The 19,810-nt window shown below is 41.6% G+C and overlaps 1 protein-coding gene across 2 annotated transcripts in view; it reads left to right on the top strand.

Moving 5' to 3' along the window:
- KIF21B (kinesin family member 21B) overlaps positions 1-19,810 on the top strand; it is a 513,509-nt gene that overhangs the window by 112,314 nt on the left and 381,385 nt on the right. For both annotated transcript variants that reach the window (XM_053706916.1, XM_053706915.1), the window contains exons 6-8: positions 6,333-6,470; positions 6,754-6,869; positions 12,602-12,797. In XM_053706916.1, coding sequence (XP_053562891.1) covers positions 6,333-6,470; positions 6,754-6,869; positions 12,602-12,797 — 450 coding nt within the window. The remainder of the gene's footprint in view (positions 1-6,332; positions 6,471-6,753; positions 6,870-12,601; positions 12,798-19,810) is intronic.

The raw sequence follows: 19,810 nt of genomic DNA, 5'->3' as shown, positions 1-19,810 counted from the left end.
AGCACTATATAATGACACAGTAGTGACACTGGCACATGGGTATAGCCAGAGGAGGGCTGGTTATAGGATCAGTGGTATCTGCATCTGTATAATAACACTAAGCACTATATAATGACACAGTAGTGACACTGGCACATGGGTATAGCCAGAGGAGGGCTGGTTATAGGATCAGTGGTATCTGCATCTGTATAATAACACTAAGCACTATATAATGACACAGTAGTGACACTGGCACATGGGTATAGCCAGAGGAGGGCTGGTTATAGGATCAGTGGTATCTGCATCTGTATAATAACACTCAGCACTATATAATGACACAGTAGTTACACTGGCTCATGGTTATAGCCAGAGGAGGGCTGGTTATAGGATCAGTGGTATCTGCATCTGTATAATAACACTCAGCACTATATAATGACACAGTAGTGACACTGGCACATGGGTATAGCCAGAGGAGGGCTGGTTATATAATCAGTGGTATCTGCATCAGTATAATAACACTCAGCACTATATAATGACACAGTAGTGACACTGGCACATGGGTATAGCCAGAGGAGGGCTGGTTATAAGATCAGTGGTATCTGCATCAGTATAATAACACCCAGCACTATATAATGACACAGTAGTGACACTGGCACATGGGTATAGCCAGAGGAGGGCTGGTTATAGAATCAGTGGTATCTGCATCAGTATAGTAACACCCAGCACTATATAATGACACAGTAGTGACACTGGCTCATGGTTATAGCCAGAGGAGGGCTGGTTATAAGATCAGTGGTATCTGCATCAGTATAATAACACCCAGCGCTATATAATGACACAGTAGTGACACTGGCACATGGGTATAGCCAGAGGAGGACTGGTTATAGAATCAGTGGTATCTGCATCAGTATAGTAACACCCAGCACTATATAATGACACAGTAGTGACACTGGCTCATGGTTATAGCCAGAGGAGGGCTGGTTATAAGATCAGTGGTATCTGCATCAGTATAATAACACCCAGCGCTATATAATGACACAGTAGTGACACTGGCACATGGGTATAGCCAGAGGAGGGCTGGTTATAAGATCAGTTGTATCTGCGTCAGTATAATAACACCCAGCACTATATAATGACACAGTAGTGACACTGGCACATTGGTATAGCCAGAGGAGGGCTGGTAATAGAATCAGTGGTACATATCTGCATCAGTATATTAACACCCAGCGCTATATAATGACACAGTAGTGACACTGGCACATGCATATAGCCAGACAAGGGCTGGTTATAGGATCAGTGGTATCTGCATCAGTATAATAACACCCCGCGCTACATAATGACACAGTAGTGACACTGGCTCATGGGTATAGCCAGAGGAGGGCTGGTTATAGGATCAGTGGTATCTGCATCTGTATAATAACACCCAGCACTATATAATGACACAGTAGTGACACTGGCACATGGGAATAGCCAGAGGAGGGCTGGTTATAGGATCAGTGGTATCTGCATCAGTATAATAACACACAGCACTATATAATGACACAGTAGTGACACTGGCACATGCATATAGCCAGACAAGGGCTGGTTATAGGATCAGTGGTATCTGCATCAGTATAATAACACCCAGCGCTACATAATGACACAGTAGTTACACTGGCACATGGGTATAGCCAGAGGAGGGCTGGTTATAGGATCAGTGGTATCTGCATCAGTATAATAACACCCAGCACTATATAATGACACAGTAGTGACACTGGCTCATGGGTATAGCCAGAGGAGGGCTGGTTATAGGATCAGTGGTATCTGCATCTGTATAATAACACTCAGCACTATATAATGACACAGTAGTGACACTGGCACATGGGTATAGCCAGAGGAGGGCTGGTTATAGGATCAGTGGTATCTGCATCTGTATAATAACACTCAGCACTATATAATGACACAGTAGTGACACTGGCACATGGGTATAGCCAGAGGAGGGCTGGTTATAGGATCAGTGGTATCTGCATCTGTATAATAACACTCAGCACTATATAATGACACAGTAGTGACACTGGCACATGGGTATAGCCAGAGGAGGGCTGGTTATAGGATCAGTGGTATCTGCATCTGTATAATAACACTCAGCACTATATAATGACACAGTAGTTACACTGGCTCATGGTTATAGCCAGAGGAGGGCTGGTTATAGGATCAGTGGTATCTGCATCTGTATAATAACACTCAGCACTATATAATGACACAGTAGTGACACTGGCACATGGGTATAGCCAGAGGAGGGCTGGTTATATAATCAGTGGTATCTGCATCAGTATAATAACACTCAGCACTATATAATGACACAGTAGTGACACTGGCACATGGGTATAGCAAGAGGAGGGCTGGTTATAGGATCAGTGGTATCTGCATCAGTATAATAACACCCAGCACTATATAATGACACAGTAGTGACACTGGCACATGGGTATAGCCAGAGGAGGGCTGGTTATAAGATCAGTGGTATCTGCATCAGTATAATAACACCCAGCACTATATAATGACACAGTAGTGACACTGGCACATGGGTATAGCCAGAGGAGGACTGGTTATAGAATCAGTGGTATCTGCATCAGTATAGTAACACCCAGCACTATATAAAGACACAGTAGTGACACTGGCACATGGGTATAGCCAGAGGAGGGCTGGTTATAAGATCAGTTATATCTGCATCAGTATAATAACACCAACCTCTATAAAATAATGTTTTTAATATCAAATGTACCTTGGTGTCCTTCACTACGGTCTGTACTTTAGAAAATGTCCGCCACAGCATTCGTCTGTGCCTATCCCTGCTCATCAGCGTAGGTTCCCACCCCCTCCCTGCCTCCCAAATGATTTTCTGCAGCGTAGGGTCCCTCCCAGTCATGCCCACTCCCTTCCACCTCTACTGCTAGGCCGCCCACCCACCTCCCACCCCCCCGCCCACACCTCCCGCCGGCACCAGAAACGATCGTTACAAACGGTGACACACACAGTGTCACTATCTGTAATGATCAGGCATCTGCCCTAATATGGAACAGAAGCACTGATCGCGCTCCTGTTCCATATGCGGCAGATGCCTGGAGCTTCAGGAACTCCAGCTCTTGGCTGTAACTTAACAACCGAGAGTGCTGGAGGTTCCTGAAGCGAATATGTATATATATGTTGTGCGGTACGATAGTCTAAGTTCCTGCACAACGTATATATACATCCATATGGGTGAAGGGGTTAAGAGATAAATTTTTTAAAGGGGGTATAGAGAGTACCAACAGGATGAGATCCAATTACATTATATACAAGAATAAGGGTTGTTGTTAGTTTTGCATCCAAGAACGTGTAAGAAATTCAGTATTACATTTTTTTATACTTGGAATACTACATTTGTAGTGTATTTAAAGTGATGGTAAATCTGAGCGTTCAAAATTGCTAGGATTTACCATCACTAACATTAAACAGGACTTTCAGTCATCAATTTATAACAAAGGCTCCTAAACTTACCCTTTCTGTGCTGCGGCCTCCTTGCTAAACCCAGCAGCTCCGGCCACCCACGGCACAGCGCTCTGAAGTGAAGTTTCCACCTCTAAACCAATAGCCTTGCTAACGTAGAGAACAGTTCCGTATGTTCCCGTAGCACTGTTATTGGTTCAGAGGTGGAAACGTCACCTCATTGAAAAAAGAGTGCTGTGCTGTGGGCGGAGCGTTTTAATTTAGCAAGGAGGCCACGGCACAGAAAGGGTACGTTTATTTTTAGTGATGGTAAATCCTAGTGTTTTTTAAATGCTTGGATTTGCCATCACTTTTTAATTAAGTGATATTTCAGCTACTGTTTTGGCCATCATTTTGGCTATGTGTGTGATGCACTGTCCCTTTAAAATAGTCACTTCTTTAGATTCTGAAAACTGAGTAATAGATCAAATGAGATCAAACACATTTCCTTTTAAAGGAGAACTTTGTACATGATTCTCACTGCATTATTCACTTATAGTTTGTAATGAGGAGGCCAAACTGAATCCAAACTCAGCAAAAATATAAACAGTCGTTTTTCCTCTTAACCCTTTCCCACCAGGACTAATTTGTCTTCATCGGAACAAATGTAAACAAATTGAAATCACGCAATCATTTATGCGATCGTGTGATTTTAATGATGGGATCAGGTCAGGGGAATTGCCTGACACTAGTCACGCCCTCAAGCCCGCAATTCCATTTACCAACCCACTTTGGCTTCAGTATAGCCAAACTGCTAGGAAGTTCCATGTCGTCCTAACGGCGCTAAAGCCCAGGACAGTTAGGCCGCTAGCAGGGGGTGTCAATCAACCTGATCATATTCAATCGGGTTGATTTCTGTCCGCTGCCTCAGAGCAGGCGGACAAGTCATGGAGCAGCGGTCTTTAGGGGCATTAAGCTCCGTACGGAGCTTGATAAATTGACCCCCATGGTTCTACGTTCTCATTTTATTATATGACCAGAGGCTCATAGTTTACTTTATTGTTTTTTTCCTACTCAATGCTGCACATTGAAAAACAGTATAAACTTTTTAAAGTGAGCACAGAAAAAGTAATAAAAAACAAATGAGCTAATAAATATGCAGCATTCAGAGACAAATTATTCCTGCCATAAACAAACATAAACATAAACAAAGTACCTAAACCTACTATTTGTTTTGCTGTTCAAACTGAGATAAGTAGCATTTTGAAAGCAGTGTATTTTTCAGTATGTATATATATATTTATATATATATATATATATATATATATATATATATACACACACACAGCGGCATATTTGGAGCTTGATGCAGCTGATCGCCGTAAACAGGAGTTAAGGAGCTACTAAACTTGCCCGCCTGCTCTGAGGCGGTGGACAGCAATCCGCCCGATCGCATACAATCAGGTTGATTAACACCCCATGCTAGCGAATCTGCAGAGGGTGGCATTGCACAAGCAGTTCACCATTTATCGATGTGCAGCGACATGATCGCACTTTCATAAATCGGCCCCACAGTGTGTATGTGTGTGCATGTTATGGGTAAAGTCCAAAATCCGGGTAAAGCTGACATTACCCAAGCAGCTTTCGGTAAAGCCCAAAGTAATGTAATTTCCCCATCTACACTATTTTTTTGCCCCCCTTGAACCCCCAGAGGGAGGCAAAAAATATAGTGAAAATGTGTGAATTACAGTGCATCGTATATATGTTTAATGCGGTCACTCAATGCACTCTGAGGAGATTTATCATGTTACATCAGGCTTTACGAACAGCCACTAGGATTACCAAATTTTCGGACTTTACCCGCAACACACACACACACGCATATATATATATACATATATTTATATATTTTATTTTAATTTTGATTGGCACACCCAGTATGTTCAGCTAACTCCCAGTAACTCCTTCGACAAATGATACTGACAGAATGAAGCAAATTACATAATAAAAGTAAATTGGTAAGTTGTTTAAAAAATGCTCTATCCGAATCATGAAAGGAAAAATGTGTTTCGTGTCCCTTTTATTCTGTTGTGTTTATTGATTATTATTTTCACTTTAATATTTTCTTATTTACCAACCCAAGGTTGAATTTTTTTATTTTATTTCCCCTCTAATTTTCTTTGCCTTGTCATATACCACCATAATATGAGTGCAAAATTTGGAGGGCTTTTAATTTAATTTGAGAGGTGTTAGAGCACCACGTGTAATCTAGGCCTATGTGTTTAAATTGTTTGTGGAGATTAAACACATAGGGCCAGCTTACAAGTTGTGCGCTATACATATTTTTTTGCTTATGCGCTAACTGCGCTCAAAGTAATCTTTTAACGTGTGCTTGTTAGCGTACGTTTTAAAGTTGAAAGTAAGTTAGTGCGAGATATTGACAAGCGTGCATGCCTGTATCTAGTGGTTATTTAAAGTATACACTCAGTGTGGCAATGGCTATCACAGCTATTGTAAAAATAGTAAAAGTCATACTTGATCAAAGTGGTGGCATTCCCTGTATTACTAAGGAGCTAAGGAGGATTACAACACCCCTTTTTGTATTTTAGTGTTTTTGATTGAAAGGTTGCATGTATGGCAGTAGGTTATTGGCCCAGGTGTGGCACTTGGGCCTTTATCCATGTGGTTGAATGCTGTAACTAATTCTTTGTTTTACGCTTTTAATCTAAATGGATGCGTCTGAGAGAATGATGATTTATGTGCGTTGTGTATAATATTTTTTTTACTTTGCACCTAGGTTTGTCAAGGTAAAGTCATTGGATGTAAACTCATCTTTCTGAGAGTGCCAGGTGAGCACTACGTTTTTATATGTCTAGGGAGAATTACAAATAGTTCAATTGTCTTCACAGCTAGATGTTCCTACTCCAGAATATGAGACCCTCACTGCTAAGTTTCACTTTGTGGATCTTGCTGGGTCTGAACGTCTGAAAAGAACAGGAGCAACAGGAGAACGGGCAAGAGAAGGGATATCTATCAACTGTGGCCTGGTGAGTTGGTAATGCGTGATTAGCTCCTTTGTGTGAATGTACTTCTATGATTGTGTTTTTATGAGTCTGTAAAGAATGAGTCATCTTTCAGTACACATTGTGGACAATGCTGGAAAAAAGTTGTTGTGTATGAAATTTGAAGTGTGGGCAGAGATAGGACCAGATGTCTGGATACAGAACATTTTAACTGGTAATTTTAGTGTTTGAAGTGTGCTGGTGAAATCTGTAAGGTTTTTTATACTTAGTTGAGTAGAGGGTGCAGTGCAGCTGTATCTTCCTACAGCTTGCTTTGGGAAATGTGATCAGCGCATTGGGAGATCAGAGTAAGAAGATTCTCCACGTTCCGTACAGAGATTCCAAACTGACTCGACTGCTACAAGATTCGCTGGGTGGTAACAGGTAAAAATTATACTAATCTTTTTTTTTTAAAGTTTAATCTTGTGCACATTTCCACTTTTTGCTATAGGACCAGATGGTCCAGTACCTACTAAAGGATAACTTATTTTCCAATATATTTCCATTTATAAGTTTTATCCTCCTCCCTGTTATAATGCTACATAGTGCTTTATAGTGCTGATGATGTTATACACTTGACAATTTGACTCTTTGAAATCACGTTCCTTTAGTTGACACTAGTTACAAAATACAAGTTGTTTGCTTCTCCGGTTACCTCTCTGTCTAAACTGCTGTTTAATATAATATCTTGTCACACTTACCTATTCTTATACCATCTTTGTCTTACTCATTATTTCTCCTTTTTCCTCTACAACATATTTCTTCTCAGCTTTCTCAGCTCTTGATTTCTTTCTAATGACACAATGGCCCCAATTTATCAAAGGGCTTGCAGACCTGATCCGACACTGTGGATCAGGTCCGCAAGACCTCGCTAAATGCGGAGAGCAATACGTTCTCCGCATTTAACATTGCACCAGCAGCTCACAAGAGCTGCTGGTGCATCGCCGCCCCCTGCTGACTCGCGGCCAATCGGCCGCCAGCAGGGAGGTGTCAATCAACCTGATCATATTCGATCAGGTTGATTTCCGGCGATTCCTGTCCGCCTGCTCAGAGCAGGCGGACAGTGTCTTTAGACCGCTGCTTCATAAGTTGTGTTTCTGGCAAGTACGGAGCTTGATAAATGGGCCTGAATGAGTCCACGGATCATCTAATTACTATTGGGAATATCACTCCTGCCCAGCAGGAGGTGGCAAAGAGCACCACAGCAAAGCTGTTAAATATCACCTCCCTTCCCCCCAACCCCAGTCATTCTCTTTGCCTACGTTAGTGTAAGGAAGTGGTAAAGTTAGGTGTCTGGAAAGATTCTTCAATCAAGAGTTTATTATTTTATTTGCAGTACTAGTATGTGCTGTTTTTACTCCAGGGTGTAGCTGTAGTCCATTTCAGTCTCTTCAGTAGAGCATTGGTGGCTTTTAAGCAAAGGCAACTTGTGGGACATAATTCTCACTGCGCCTCCCTCATATTTAAATAAAAGTTGCTGCCCTTATTATTTTCCACAGGTCCATGTGAGGGAAAGGACCTCTCAAACCTAGTGAGCTGCCTTGCTGCCAGGCAGATTAATTGAGGTAAGTGCTAATTTATTTTCTTAAGCTGCTTTAAGGAAAGAACATGGCACTTTACTATTTCCCTGACAGGGATATTTAATACATTACTCCTAGTGTTGTAAGGGGGATTATGTATGGCAGCATTGCAGGCACTGGGGACTTGAAGAGTACTTGGCTCAGTTTCGTGTTATCTTTTTTTTTTCCATTAAACATGTCTGCTGAGACGTTATTTTTGACACGCCCACGATGGGTGGGGCTTGTGTGGCGGTAAAAGTTATCTAAATTGCGCACTTGTTATTCTCTCACTTCCTGTATATGGAGGAGAGATATCTGCATCTTAACGTTTTTCAAATTTAACGGTTATTTGCTAGCCTGTCATTACTGAAACAGCTCCAGTCTGGATTCCGGTTTTAAGAAATATATATATTGTTTTCCTGCAAGGTAGGCACCTCAGCAAAGCTATTGCTGAGGTGTAGAGGCTGTTTGAGGTGTTATTAAGACGTTTTTATTTTTCAATATCTTTGTAAAGTAAAGCAGTTAAGTTTTTGTATTTGTTTAAAAAATAAAACGATTTTGTTTTTGCATTGCATCAATAATAAAGCAGTTTCGTTTTAAAATTTAAAGAAACAGTAACGTTTTTTTCTTTATTTAAATAGTTCATAATTTAATTATTTAGTTATTTATTTTTATTCTGTTAAAATGGACCAAGACTCTGTTACAGATTACAGATGTCCTTTATGTTTAAATGCTAATATTGAACCACCAATTCCTTTTTGTTCCTCATGTGTTGAGAGAACATTAAATCTTAAGGATAGAATTTTTGAGCCTATATTGTCTAAGACGGATGCTGTCCAGGAGTCTTCTGACAATGTGAAAGTTATGCCGCAGCTTTCTCCTCAAGCGTCCCAAAATTTAGCGTCCATACAGCCAGTGCCCTGCGCTTCCTCTATTACTCCACCTGGAGTTACCTTGCAAGACATCGCTTCCCTAATGTCATCAGCGGTATCTGATGCGTTGTCTGCGTTTCCCATGCTGCAGGGAAAGCGCAAGAGGAAATGTAATCAATCAGTGAATAAGGTTGCTGACACAGTAGTGGCTATTCCGAATGTTTCTTCCCAGAAACCTGAAGAGGAAGATACTTTGGTAGCATCTGAGGGTGAAATCTCAGACAGTGTAATACCTTTAACTGATACTGAAGTTGTTTTCTTCAGGTTTAAGCTTGAACACCTCCGTTTGTTACTTATGGAGGTTTTAGCTACCATGGACGACTCCGACACTACCGTCGTAGTGAATCCTAAGAAGTCTAGTAAACTAAACAAGTATTTTGACGTGCCCTCCATGGTGGAGGTATTTCCTGTACCAGATAGGGCTACAGAGATTATTGCTAAGGAATGGGAGAGACTGGGTATCCCTTTTTCTCCATCCCCTATATTTAAAAAGATGTTTCCTATAGCAGACTCTTATCAAAGAGTCTTGACAGATGGTACCCAAAGTGGAAAGGGCAATTTCCACGCTAGCCAAGAGAACAACTATTCCCATAGAGGAAAGTTGTTCCTTTAAGGATACTAAGGATAAGAAGTTAGAGGGGTTACTCAAGAAAATGTATGTACACCAGGGTTTACAATGGCAACCTGTGGTTTGTATTGCTACTGTCACTAGTGAGGCAACATACTGGTGTGATGCGTTGTCTCATTCTATTCGGACAGATACTCCCCTCGAAGAAATCCAGGATAGGATAAAGGCCCTTAAGTTGGCCAACTCCTTTGTCACTGATGCTTCCCTTCAAGTTACTAAGCTGGGAGCTAAGATATCTGTTTTTGCCGTACTGGCCCGCAGAGCTTTAAGGTTAAAATCTTGGTCTGCGAATGTGTCATCTAAGTCTAAACTTTTGGAGATTCCTTACAAGGGAAAGACCTTGTTTGGGCCGGGTTTGACGGAAATAATTTCTGACTGTATGGGAGGAAAGGGCCATTTCCTCCCTCAGGATAAGAGAAATAAACAAAAGGGACGTCAGAATAATTTTTGTTCCTTTTCCAAATTTCAAGGGAAAGCCTTCCTCTCCCTCTTCCAAGGAGCAGTCCAAGCCTTCCTGGAGGTCCAATTAGTCTTTGAACAAGGGAAAACAATCCAAAAAACCTGCTATTGAATCAAAAACAGCATGAGGAGTGCCGTCCTTCAAGATGGAAACTATTCGTTCCATTCTTTCTTTGGTCCAAGAGGGTCAATTTATGACAATGGTAGATTTATAGGACGCGTACCTGCATGTTCCCATCCACAGGGACCATTACAAGTTTCTAAGGTTTGCATTTCTAGACAAACACTTCCAGTTCGTGGCTCTTCCATTCGGCCTTGCCACAGCTCCCAGAATTTTCTCAAAGGTTCTTGCCACAGCTCCCAGAATTTTCTCAAAGATTCTGGGATCCCTGTTGGCGGTGCTCCGATTGCGGGGCATTGCAGTGGCGCCTTATCTGGAACATTCTGGTTCAGGCACCATCCTTTCAACAAGCAAGCTCCCATACGGAAATGTTGTTATCTTTCCTGCGATCTCACGGTTGGAAGGTAAATTTGGAAAAGAGTTCCTTAGTTCCAAATACAAGGGTAATTTTCTTGGGAACCATAATAGATTCCTTATCAATGAACATTTATCTGACAGAAGTCAGGAAATCAAAGATTTTCGATTCTTGCCTAGTGCTTCAGTCCTCTCCTCTGCCATTTGGCTCAGTGCATGGAGGTAATCGGTCTGATGGTAGCGGCAATGGACATCATCCCGTTCGCCCGTTTCGACCTCAGACCTCTGCAGTTAAGCATGCTCAGTCAGTGGAACGGAGATTATGTGGATCTGTCTCCGCGATTACAGCTGGAGCAGGAGACAAGGGATTGGTGATTGTCTCAGGATCATCTCTCCCAGGGAACCTGCTTTCACAGACCCTCTTGGGTGATTGTGACAACAGACGCCAGCCTTCTGGGATGGGGAGCAGTCTGGGGCTCTCTAAAGGCTCAGGGAACATGGACTCGGTTGGAGTCTGTTCTACCCATAAACATTCTGGAGCTGAGAGCGATCTTCAATGCTCTTTTGGCCTGGCCTCAGTTAGCCTCGGCCCGGTTCATCAGGTTCCAGTTGGACAACATAACTTCAGTGGCTTACATAAACCATCAGGGAGGAACTCGGAGTTCCTTGGCCATGACAGAAGTAGCCAAGATAATTCAGTGGGTGGAGACCCACAATTGCTGTCTGTCGGCGATCCACATCCCAGGAGTGGACTTCCTGAGCAGGCAGACCTTTCACCCGGGGGAGTGGGAACTCCATCCGGAAGTGTTTTCCAGCCTGATTCTCAAATGGGGTCAGCTGGAATTAGATCTCATGGCATCTCGGCAGAATGCCAAGCTTCCGAGGTACAGGTCGAGGTCAAGGAACCCTCAGGCTGTACTGATAGACGCTCTGGCGGTACCTTGGAATTTCAGTCTTGCATACCTATTTGCTCCGTTCGCTCTTCTACCTCGAAGAGGTAGAAGATATGTCGTAAATATCTATATTGGTGTGAATCCAAGGGCTAAGTTAGGGTTTCTCCCTAAAGTAGTTTCAGACCGGAACATTAATCAGGAGATTGTTGTTCTTTCCTTGTGTCCTAATCCTTCTTCTCAAAAGTAACGGCTTTTGCACAATTTGGATGTGGTGCATGAATTAAAATTCTATTTACAGGCGACTAAGGATTTTCGTCAGTCTTCTGCTCATTTTGTGGTATTCTCTGGGAAATGTAAGAGGCAGAAAGCTACGGCTACTTCTCTTTCTTTGTGGCTGAACAGTATCATTCACTTTGCCTATAAAACTGCTGGACAGAAGCCTCCTGAGAGAGTTACGGGTCATTCTACAAGGACTGTTTCCTCTTCCTGGGCATTCAAAAATGAAGCTTCTGTGGAACAGATTTGCAAGGCTGCAACTTGGTCCTCTCTTCACACATTTTCAAAATTCTATAAATTTGACACTTTTGCCTCGACTGAGGCCTCTTTTGGGAGAAAGGTTCTTTAAGCAGTGGTGCCTTCCGTTTAAGTTCCCTGTCTTGTCCCTCCCTTATCATCTGTGTACTCTAGCTTGGGTATTGATTCCCAATAGTAATTAGATGATCCGTGGACTCATTGTGTCATTAGTAAGAAAACAACATTTATGCTTACCTGATAAATGTATTTATTTCTTGACGCAATGAGTCCACGGCCCGCCCTGTTCTTTGGACAGGTTGTTGGTATTTTATAAACTTCAGACACCACTGCACCTTGTTGCTTCCTTTCTCTCCTTTGTTTAAGTCGAATGACTGGGGTTGGAGGGAAGGGAGGTAATATTTAACAGCTTTGCTGTGGTGCTCTTTGCCGCCTCCTGCTGGGCAGGAGTGATATTCCCAATAGTAATTAGATGATCCGTGGACTCATCGTGTCAAGAAATAAGTAAATTTATCAGGTAAGCATAAATTTAGTTTTTCCCCTTTCTCACTGATTAGCTTAACTTTTCACACTCTTGCTCATTCTTGTCTCCTCTGCCCTTACTTTCTGTCTCACTATGCACTTTTCCACCACAATTAGTCAGACTGTGATGATTGCCTGCGTCTCTCCATCTGATCGTGACTTCATGGAAACTTTAAATACATTGAAATATGCCAACCGAGCACGGAACATCAAGAACCGGGTAACAGCTAATCAGGAACAGAGTGTTCAGCAGATGCGGGCACTGAGGGCAGAGCTTGCAAGACTGCGCCTTGAACTACAGGAATACAAAGCTGTGAGTACTATACAGTGTTCTCTCCAGGACCTATTTAGGGCTAGATTACAAGTGGAGCATTATTTAACTCTCCCGCTCGAGCCTTAACTCCGCTAAAAGTACACTTTTTGCATGGGTCAGGTGTATTACAAGTTAAAAGTAAACTGTTTCAGCATGTGCGCTATGCGCTAACCCAACTGGCGTAAAAAGCTAAACTTACAATATCGCACGCTCAATAACCTATTTCCCCATAGAAGTCAATAAAGTAAAAATATATGGAAAAGACACACTACTCGCGCACAAACCTGATCGCTAACCCAATATGAAACTATGAATATTTCACATTCCAATTTTTTCATATAATAACAAAATATGTTCTATTTATTCATAAATACATATCTCTGATGGTATTTTGGTGCAATATATATCTATAGGAATATAGGAATATATATTTTTAAATACTTAGAACATATTCCCGTATGTACATAACATTGTAATGTGTAATATGTACAGTAAATACACAGTATAACATCTTATTAAATATAAATATTGCATAAATATACTTTTACATGTTTTCATCTACTTAACTGCAAATTTCTGTATATGTGTACATATGTATTTATGTGTTTATATGTGTATATGTTTTGTAAATACATATATAAACATGTAAATACATTAATACATATGTACACACATATGAAGATATATACTGTGTATATATATATATATATATATATATATATATATATATATATATATATATATATATATATTTATATATATCATCTTTAGAGATGTATATGTATTTATCTCTATGTTAAAGCCCTTTGCCTGCCATTTTTTCTAACACCTGAGACCTCATATCTTTGAACCCTTATAACTTTTTTGTGCAATATAAAAATAATAAAAAAAATATTAGTTGGTGTTATTATGAGTGTAACTGTACTTTGTAATGCATTTTTTATGTGTTTTGTGATACTTTTTTGTTCCACAAAATAGTTAAGAGCCCTGAAGATGTGCCAACCATACCATCGTTAACTTCAATGGCACTCAAGCAATCGTATTTACTTTCAACTTGTAATTTGAGCGAAAAACCTGATGCGCAAACACCCGCAATAAACCCCATTGTGCTTGTACGTAACTGTTAGCGCTCCACTGGTAATCTAGCCCTTAATGGGCACTAAACCCAACTGATTTTACTGAGCACCCAGTGAAAATGTAAGCCTTTATTAAGCAAAAAAATAACAAATATTACATTTTTAATGTTTGTTGCACAAATTATAATCAAATCAGTTTTGTGTTAACAAATAATTTGTGCTTTGGATGCAAAGTTTCACACTGTCCCCACCCGGCTACTTCATAATGTTGCCCGGCTGGCAAATTTTTCAATGAACACTGCTCTACATATGTACAAATTCATATATGTAAATATTAAGTTAATATACTGATGGTTTGCATGTGAGAATATGCTATTTAATAATAAACCTAGAAGGAAAATTATACTATATTTAGAAAGACAAACAAATAGTAAGATATAAAGTGGAGAAAACGAACTACATATAAATAACAGAAGCTAAAAGTGTTGTGATATAATAGTTCATGCTTAAAAAAGGATTTACAAGAATAATGCTATTTTTGGCTTACTCTGCCAAACCCAATTATGAAATTTGTTGTTGGCCTAGCCAGTTGTGTATTTTCTATCTGAAGGTGTTGTACTAAATCTAAACCAGCAAATGAGATTTATTGGCAAAAATATGTAAAATTAAAAATCAAAGAATGATTTAGAAACTGCCAAACAGAGAATAGAGACATTGGCATCTATTTATCAAGCTGTCAACCGCAAATACGCTGGAATTCCGCAGCGTATTTGTGGCGAGCCTGATTCCCCTTAGTTATCAAACCCTACAGACCGGCAAAAGTAGAATTTTGTGACGTAACATACGATCCGCCGGACTCAGTCCAACACAGATCGATGCTTACGTCACTCCAGATGTTCCGAATGCAAGTTTGGCACAATCTGACTACTTTTGCTAGTTATCAAATAACTAGCAGGTAGGCTCGGCACTATTCCGGCCCAGCGTACCTGGTTTTCAATCCCTGGAGGCGGCGGATGCCATAGGAATCAATGGGAGTCTGAAAGCAGCGAAAGCTTATGTTCGCTGCTGCCCGATATCCCATTGATTCCTATGGTAATGTTTGCACCTAACACCCCGAGTACCCCGAGTCTAAACACCCCTAATTTGCTCCCCCTACACCGCCGCTATCTACATTATACTTATTAACCCCTAAACCACCGCTCACGGCCCCCGCTCACGGCCCCCCCGCAACTAAATAAAGTGTTTAACCCCTAAACCGCCGCTCCCGGAGCCCACCGCCACCTACATTATATTTATTAACCCCTAATCTGCCCCCCCCCTACACCGCCGCCACTATATTAAATTTATAACTAATAGTTACATTGTAGCTAGCTTAGGATTTATTTTTATTTTACAAGCAAGTTTGTATTTATTTTAACTAGGTAGAATAGTTATTAAATAGTTATTAACTATTTAATAACTATCTAGTTAAAATAAATACAAAAGTACCTGTAAAATAAAACCTAACCTAAGTTACAATTACACCTAACACTACACTATAATTAAATTAATTACCTACATTAACTACAATGAAATAAAATTAAATAAAATTATCTAAAGTACAAAAAAAACCGAACACTAAATTACAGAAAATAATAAAAAAATTTACAAGTTTTTTAAACTAATTACACCTAATCTAATCCTACTAACAAAATAAAAAAAAAAACCAAAATAAAAAAAAGCCCTACCCTACACTTAATTACAAATAGCCCTTAAAAGGGCCTTTTGCGGGGCATTGTCCCAAAGGAAACCCCCCAACATTAAAACCCACCACCCACACAACCAACCCTACTCTAAAACCCACCTAATCCCCCCTTAAAAAAAACCTAACACTAACCCCTTGAAGATCACCCTACCGTGAGAAGTCTTCACCCAACCGGGCCAAAGTCCTAAACCAAGCCGGCAGAAGTGGTCCTCCAGACGGGCAGAAGTGGTCCTCCAGACGTGCAGAAGTCTTCATCCAACCGGGCAAAAGTGGTCCTCCAGATGGGCAGAAGTCTTCATCCAGACGGCATCTTTTATCTTCATCCATCCGGCGCGGAGCGAGTCCATCTTCAAGACATCCGACGCGGAGCATCCATCTCGGCCGATGACTACCTGACGAATGAAGGTTCCTTTAAATGACGTCATCCAAGATAGCGTCCCTTCAATTCCGATTGGCTGATAGAATTCTATCAGCCAATCGGAATTAAGGTAGGAAAAATCCTATTGGCTGGGTGTTAGGGTTAGGGTTAGACTTAGGTTTAGGGGTTAATAAATTTAATATAGTGGCGGGGGTGTAGGGGGGCAGATTAAGGGTTAATAAATATAATGTAGGTGGCGGCGGTGTAGGGGGCGGCAGATTAGGGGTTAATAAGTATAATGTAGGTGGCGGTGGGCTCCGGGAGCAGCGGTTTAGGGGTTAAACACTTTATTTAGTTGCGGCAGGGTCCGTGAGCGGCGGTTTAGGGGTTAATGCATTTATTAGAGTTGCGGCGGCGTCCGTGAGCAGCGGTTTAGGGGTTAATACATTTATTAGAGTTGCGGTGGGGTCCGGGAGCGGCGTTATAGGGGGTAAACAGTTTAGTATAGTGTGGGGGTTTAGTTACAGGATACCAATAAAGCTGGGAAAAAGCTGAAGAGCAGCGAGATCGATGACTGTTAGTTAACAACATTCCGCTGCTCATCGCCCCGTACTTGGTGCGTGGCTTTTGACAGCTTTTTTGATAATTTTGGAGAGCGTATTCAGGTCCGTGGCAGCGATGTTAGGCAAACTTAGGCGAGGGTATTGGTGCCGTCGAATGCAGGTAAGTTGACAGCTTAATAAATAGATGCCATTGATTTTAAGAAAAAAAAAAAATCCAGTGCAGCAGAGAAGTCACTAGAAGCCCAGCTAAGGCCAAATATATTGAGCCCCATTTATCAAGGAATTAGAGTTGCATTGGCTGCAGGTTTGCATAAGCGAACCTGTACTCAAGATTTAAGAAGCAGCGATCATCTGACCGCTGCTTCTTTAACCACTTTGCCACCTGATATGTTATGTGGCGCATTTTATGTGCGCAAGCAGGGGGCGGCATTGTACACTAGCCATGGGGGCATATGTATCAATGTGCGAGCGGATATGATACGAAGTAGCGTATCATGTCCGCTGCACATCACTACACATCGATAAATGAATACGCTGCTGGCATTTATCATTGCACCCCTGCCGTTAGCAGGGGGTGTCAATCAGCCCGATCGTATTTGATCGGGTTGATTTCTGTCCGCCGCCTCAGAGCAGGCAGACAAGTTATAGAGCAGCGGTCTTTAGATCGCTGCTTCATAACTTCTGTTTCCAGCGAGCCTGAAGGCTCAAAGGAAACAAGCGGCCTCAAGCTCCATACGGAGCTTGATAAATATGCCCCATAGTGTGCAATTGTAAATCTGGGTAGCGTATTGCTGCCCGCTGGACGCAAAGCCGTATGGACAGGGGCAATGATGTACGCCTCTGTCCTCCTTACTTTCTTAACCCCTTAGTGACCAGAGCACTTTTCCATTTTCTGTCCGTTTGGGACCAAGGCTATTTTTACATTTTTGCGGTGTTTGTGTTTAGCTGTAATTTTCCTCTTGCTCATTTACTGTACCCACACATATTATATACCGTTTTTCTCGCCATTAAATGGACTTTCCAAAGATACCATTATTTTCATCATATCTTATAATTTATTATAAAAAAAATTATAAAATATGAGAAAAAAGTGGAAAAAACACACTTTTTCTAACTTTGACCCCCAAAATCTGTTACACATCTACAACCACCAAAAAACACCCATGCTAAATATTTTCTAAATTTTGTCCTGAGTTTAGAAATACCCAATATTTACATGTTCTTTGCTTTTTTTTCCAAGTTATAGGGCCATAAATACAAGTAGCACTTTGCTATTTCCAAACCATTTTATTCAAGATTAGCGCTAGTTACATTGGGACACTGATATCTTTCAGGAATCCCTGAATATCCCTTGACATGTATATATTTTTTTTTAGAAGACATCCCAAAGTATTGATCTAGGCCAATTTTGGTATATTTCATGCCACCATTTCACCGCCAAATGCGATCAAATACAAAAAATCGTTCACTTTTTCACAAACTTTCGGTTTCTCACTGAAATTATTTACAAACAGCTTGTGCAATTATGGCATAAATGGTTGTAAAATTTTCTCTGGGATCCCCTTTGTTCAAAAATAGCAGACATATATGGCTTTGGCATTGCTTTTTGGTAATTAGAAGGCCGCTAAATGCTGCTGCGCACCACACGTGTATTATGCCCAGCAGTGCAGGGGTTAATTAGGGAGCTTGTAGGGAGCTTGTAGGGTTAATTTTAGCTTTAGTCTAGTGTAGCAGACAACCCAAAGTATTGATCTAGGCCCATTTTGGTATATTACATGCCACCATTTCACCGCCAAATGCGATCAAATAAAAAAAAAAGTTCCCTTTTTCACAAACTTTTTGTTTCTCACTGAAATTATTTACAAACAGCTTGTGCAATTATGGCATAAATGGTTGTAAATTTTTCTCTGTGATCCCCTTTGTTCAGAAATAGCAGACACATATGGCTTTGGCGTTGCTTTTTGGTACTTAGGCCGCTAAATGCGCATCACACGTATTATGGCTAGCAGTGAAGGGGTTAATTAGGTAGCTTGTAGGGAGCTTGCAGGGTTAATTTTAGCTTTAGTGTAGAGCTTAGCCTCCCACCTGAAACATCAGACCCCCTGATCCCTCCCAAACAGCTCTCTTCCCTCCCCCACCCCACAATTGTCCCCGCCATCTTAAGTACTGGCAGAAACTCTGCCAGTACTAAAATAAAAGCTATATTTGGGCTTTTTTTTTTAAAAGAAAAGGCATATTTACATATGCTGCTCTGTAGGACCCCCCTTTAGCCCCCAACCTGACTGATCCCCCACCAAACAGCTCTCTAACTCTCCCCCTCTGTCTTAATGGCCGCCATCTTGGGTACTGGCAGCTGTCTGCCAGTACCCAGTTTAGAATAAAATTGCTTATATTTTTTAATGTTTCCCCTTTTCTGTAGTGTAGCTCCCTGCCCCACCAAAGACCAACCCCCCACCCCCTCCTAGATACATTTGATTTACATTTTTTTTTATTCAGATACCCCTTTCTCAAACTTTGATTTTCTGTAGTGTAGCGTTCCCTCCCGCTCCCGCCCCGTGCACGCGCCCGCCCGCCGCCCCCCGTGCACGCGCGCGCGCCCGTGCGCGCCCCCATCGGCCCTGCCCCCGATCCCGCCCCCCTCTACATTACCCGGCCCATCGATGGCCGCCCACCCGCCTCCCAAGTCGGCTCCCACCCACCAACGATACCGGCCATCGATGTCCGGTGCAGAGAGGGCCACGGAGTGGCTCTCTCTGCATCGGATGGCCATCTAGCGTTATTGCAGGATGCCTCCATATCGAGGCATCACTGCAATAACCGGAAAGCAGCTGGAAGCGAGCAGGATCGCTTCCAGCTGCTTTCCACACCGAGGACGTGCAGGGTACGTCCTCAGGCGTTAACTGCCTTTTTTTTGAGGACGTACCCTGCACGTCCTCGGTCGTTAAGGGGTTAAATCTGACCCATTGTATACAAAAAGTTTAGAACCAAAATTGTAGAAAACTCAGGTTTGAAGTTATTATCCAGGCTGACCTTTTCCATTATTACCAAAACAAAATATGTTTCTGGGCCAGCAAGATTAGGCTCAGTGAGAATTAATGGACTAAAAAGGCAAAGGGATAACTGTATCCTGTGCTCAAAAGCATTGGTGTGAATCGGTTCTTCTGTACAAATGTTTGGGGAGAAAGCTTTCCCTACTCATGCATTGCATCTGGTCCCCATTCTTGCTAACTCACCAGACTTTATTGAGCCCTTCTTTTAATACAACTTTCCTA

Source organism: Bombina bombina, chromosome 3 (assembly GCF_027579735.1).
Source record: "Bombina bombina isolate aBomBom1 chromosome 3, aBomBom1.pri, whole genome shotgun sequence".
Classification (NCBI taxonomy): Eukaryota; Metazoa; Chordata; class Amphibia; order Anura; family Bombinatoridae; genus Bombina; species Bombina bombina.
Note: the sequence above shows the minus strand (reverse complement) of the source record. Positions and strands in the feature narration are given on the sequence as shown.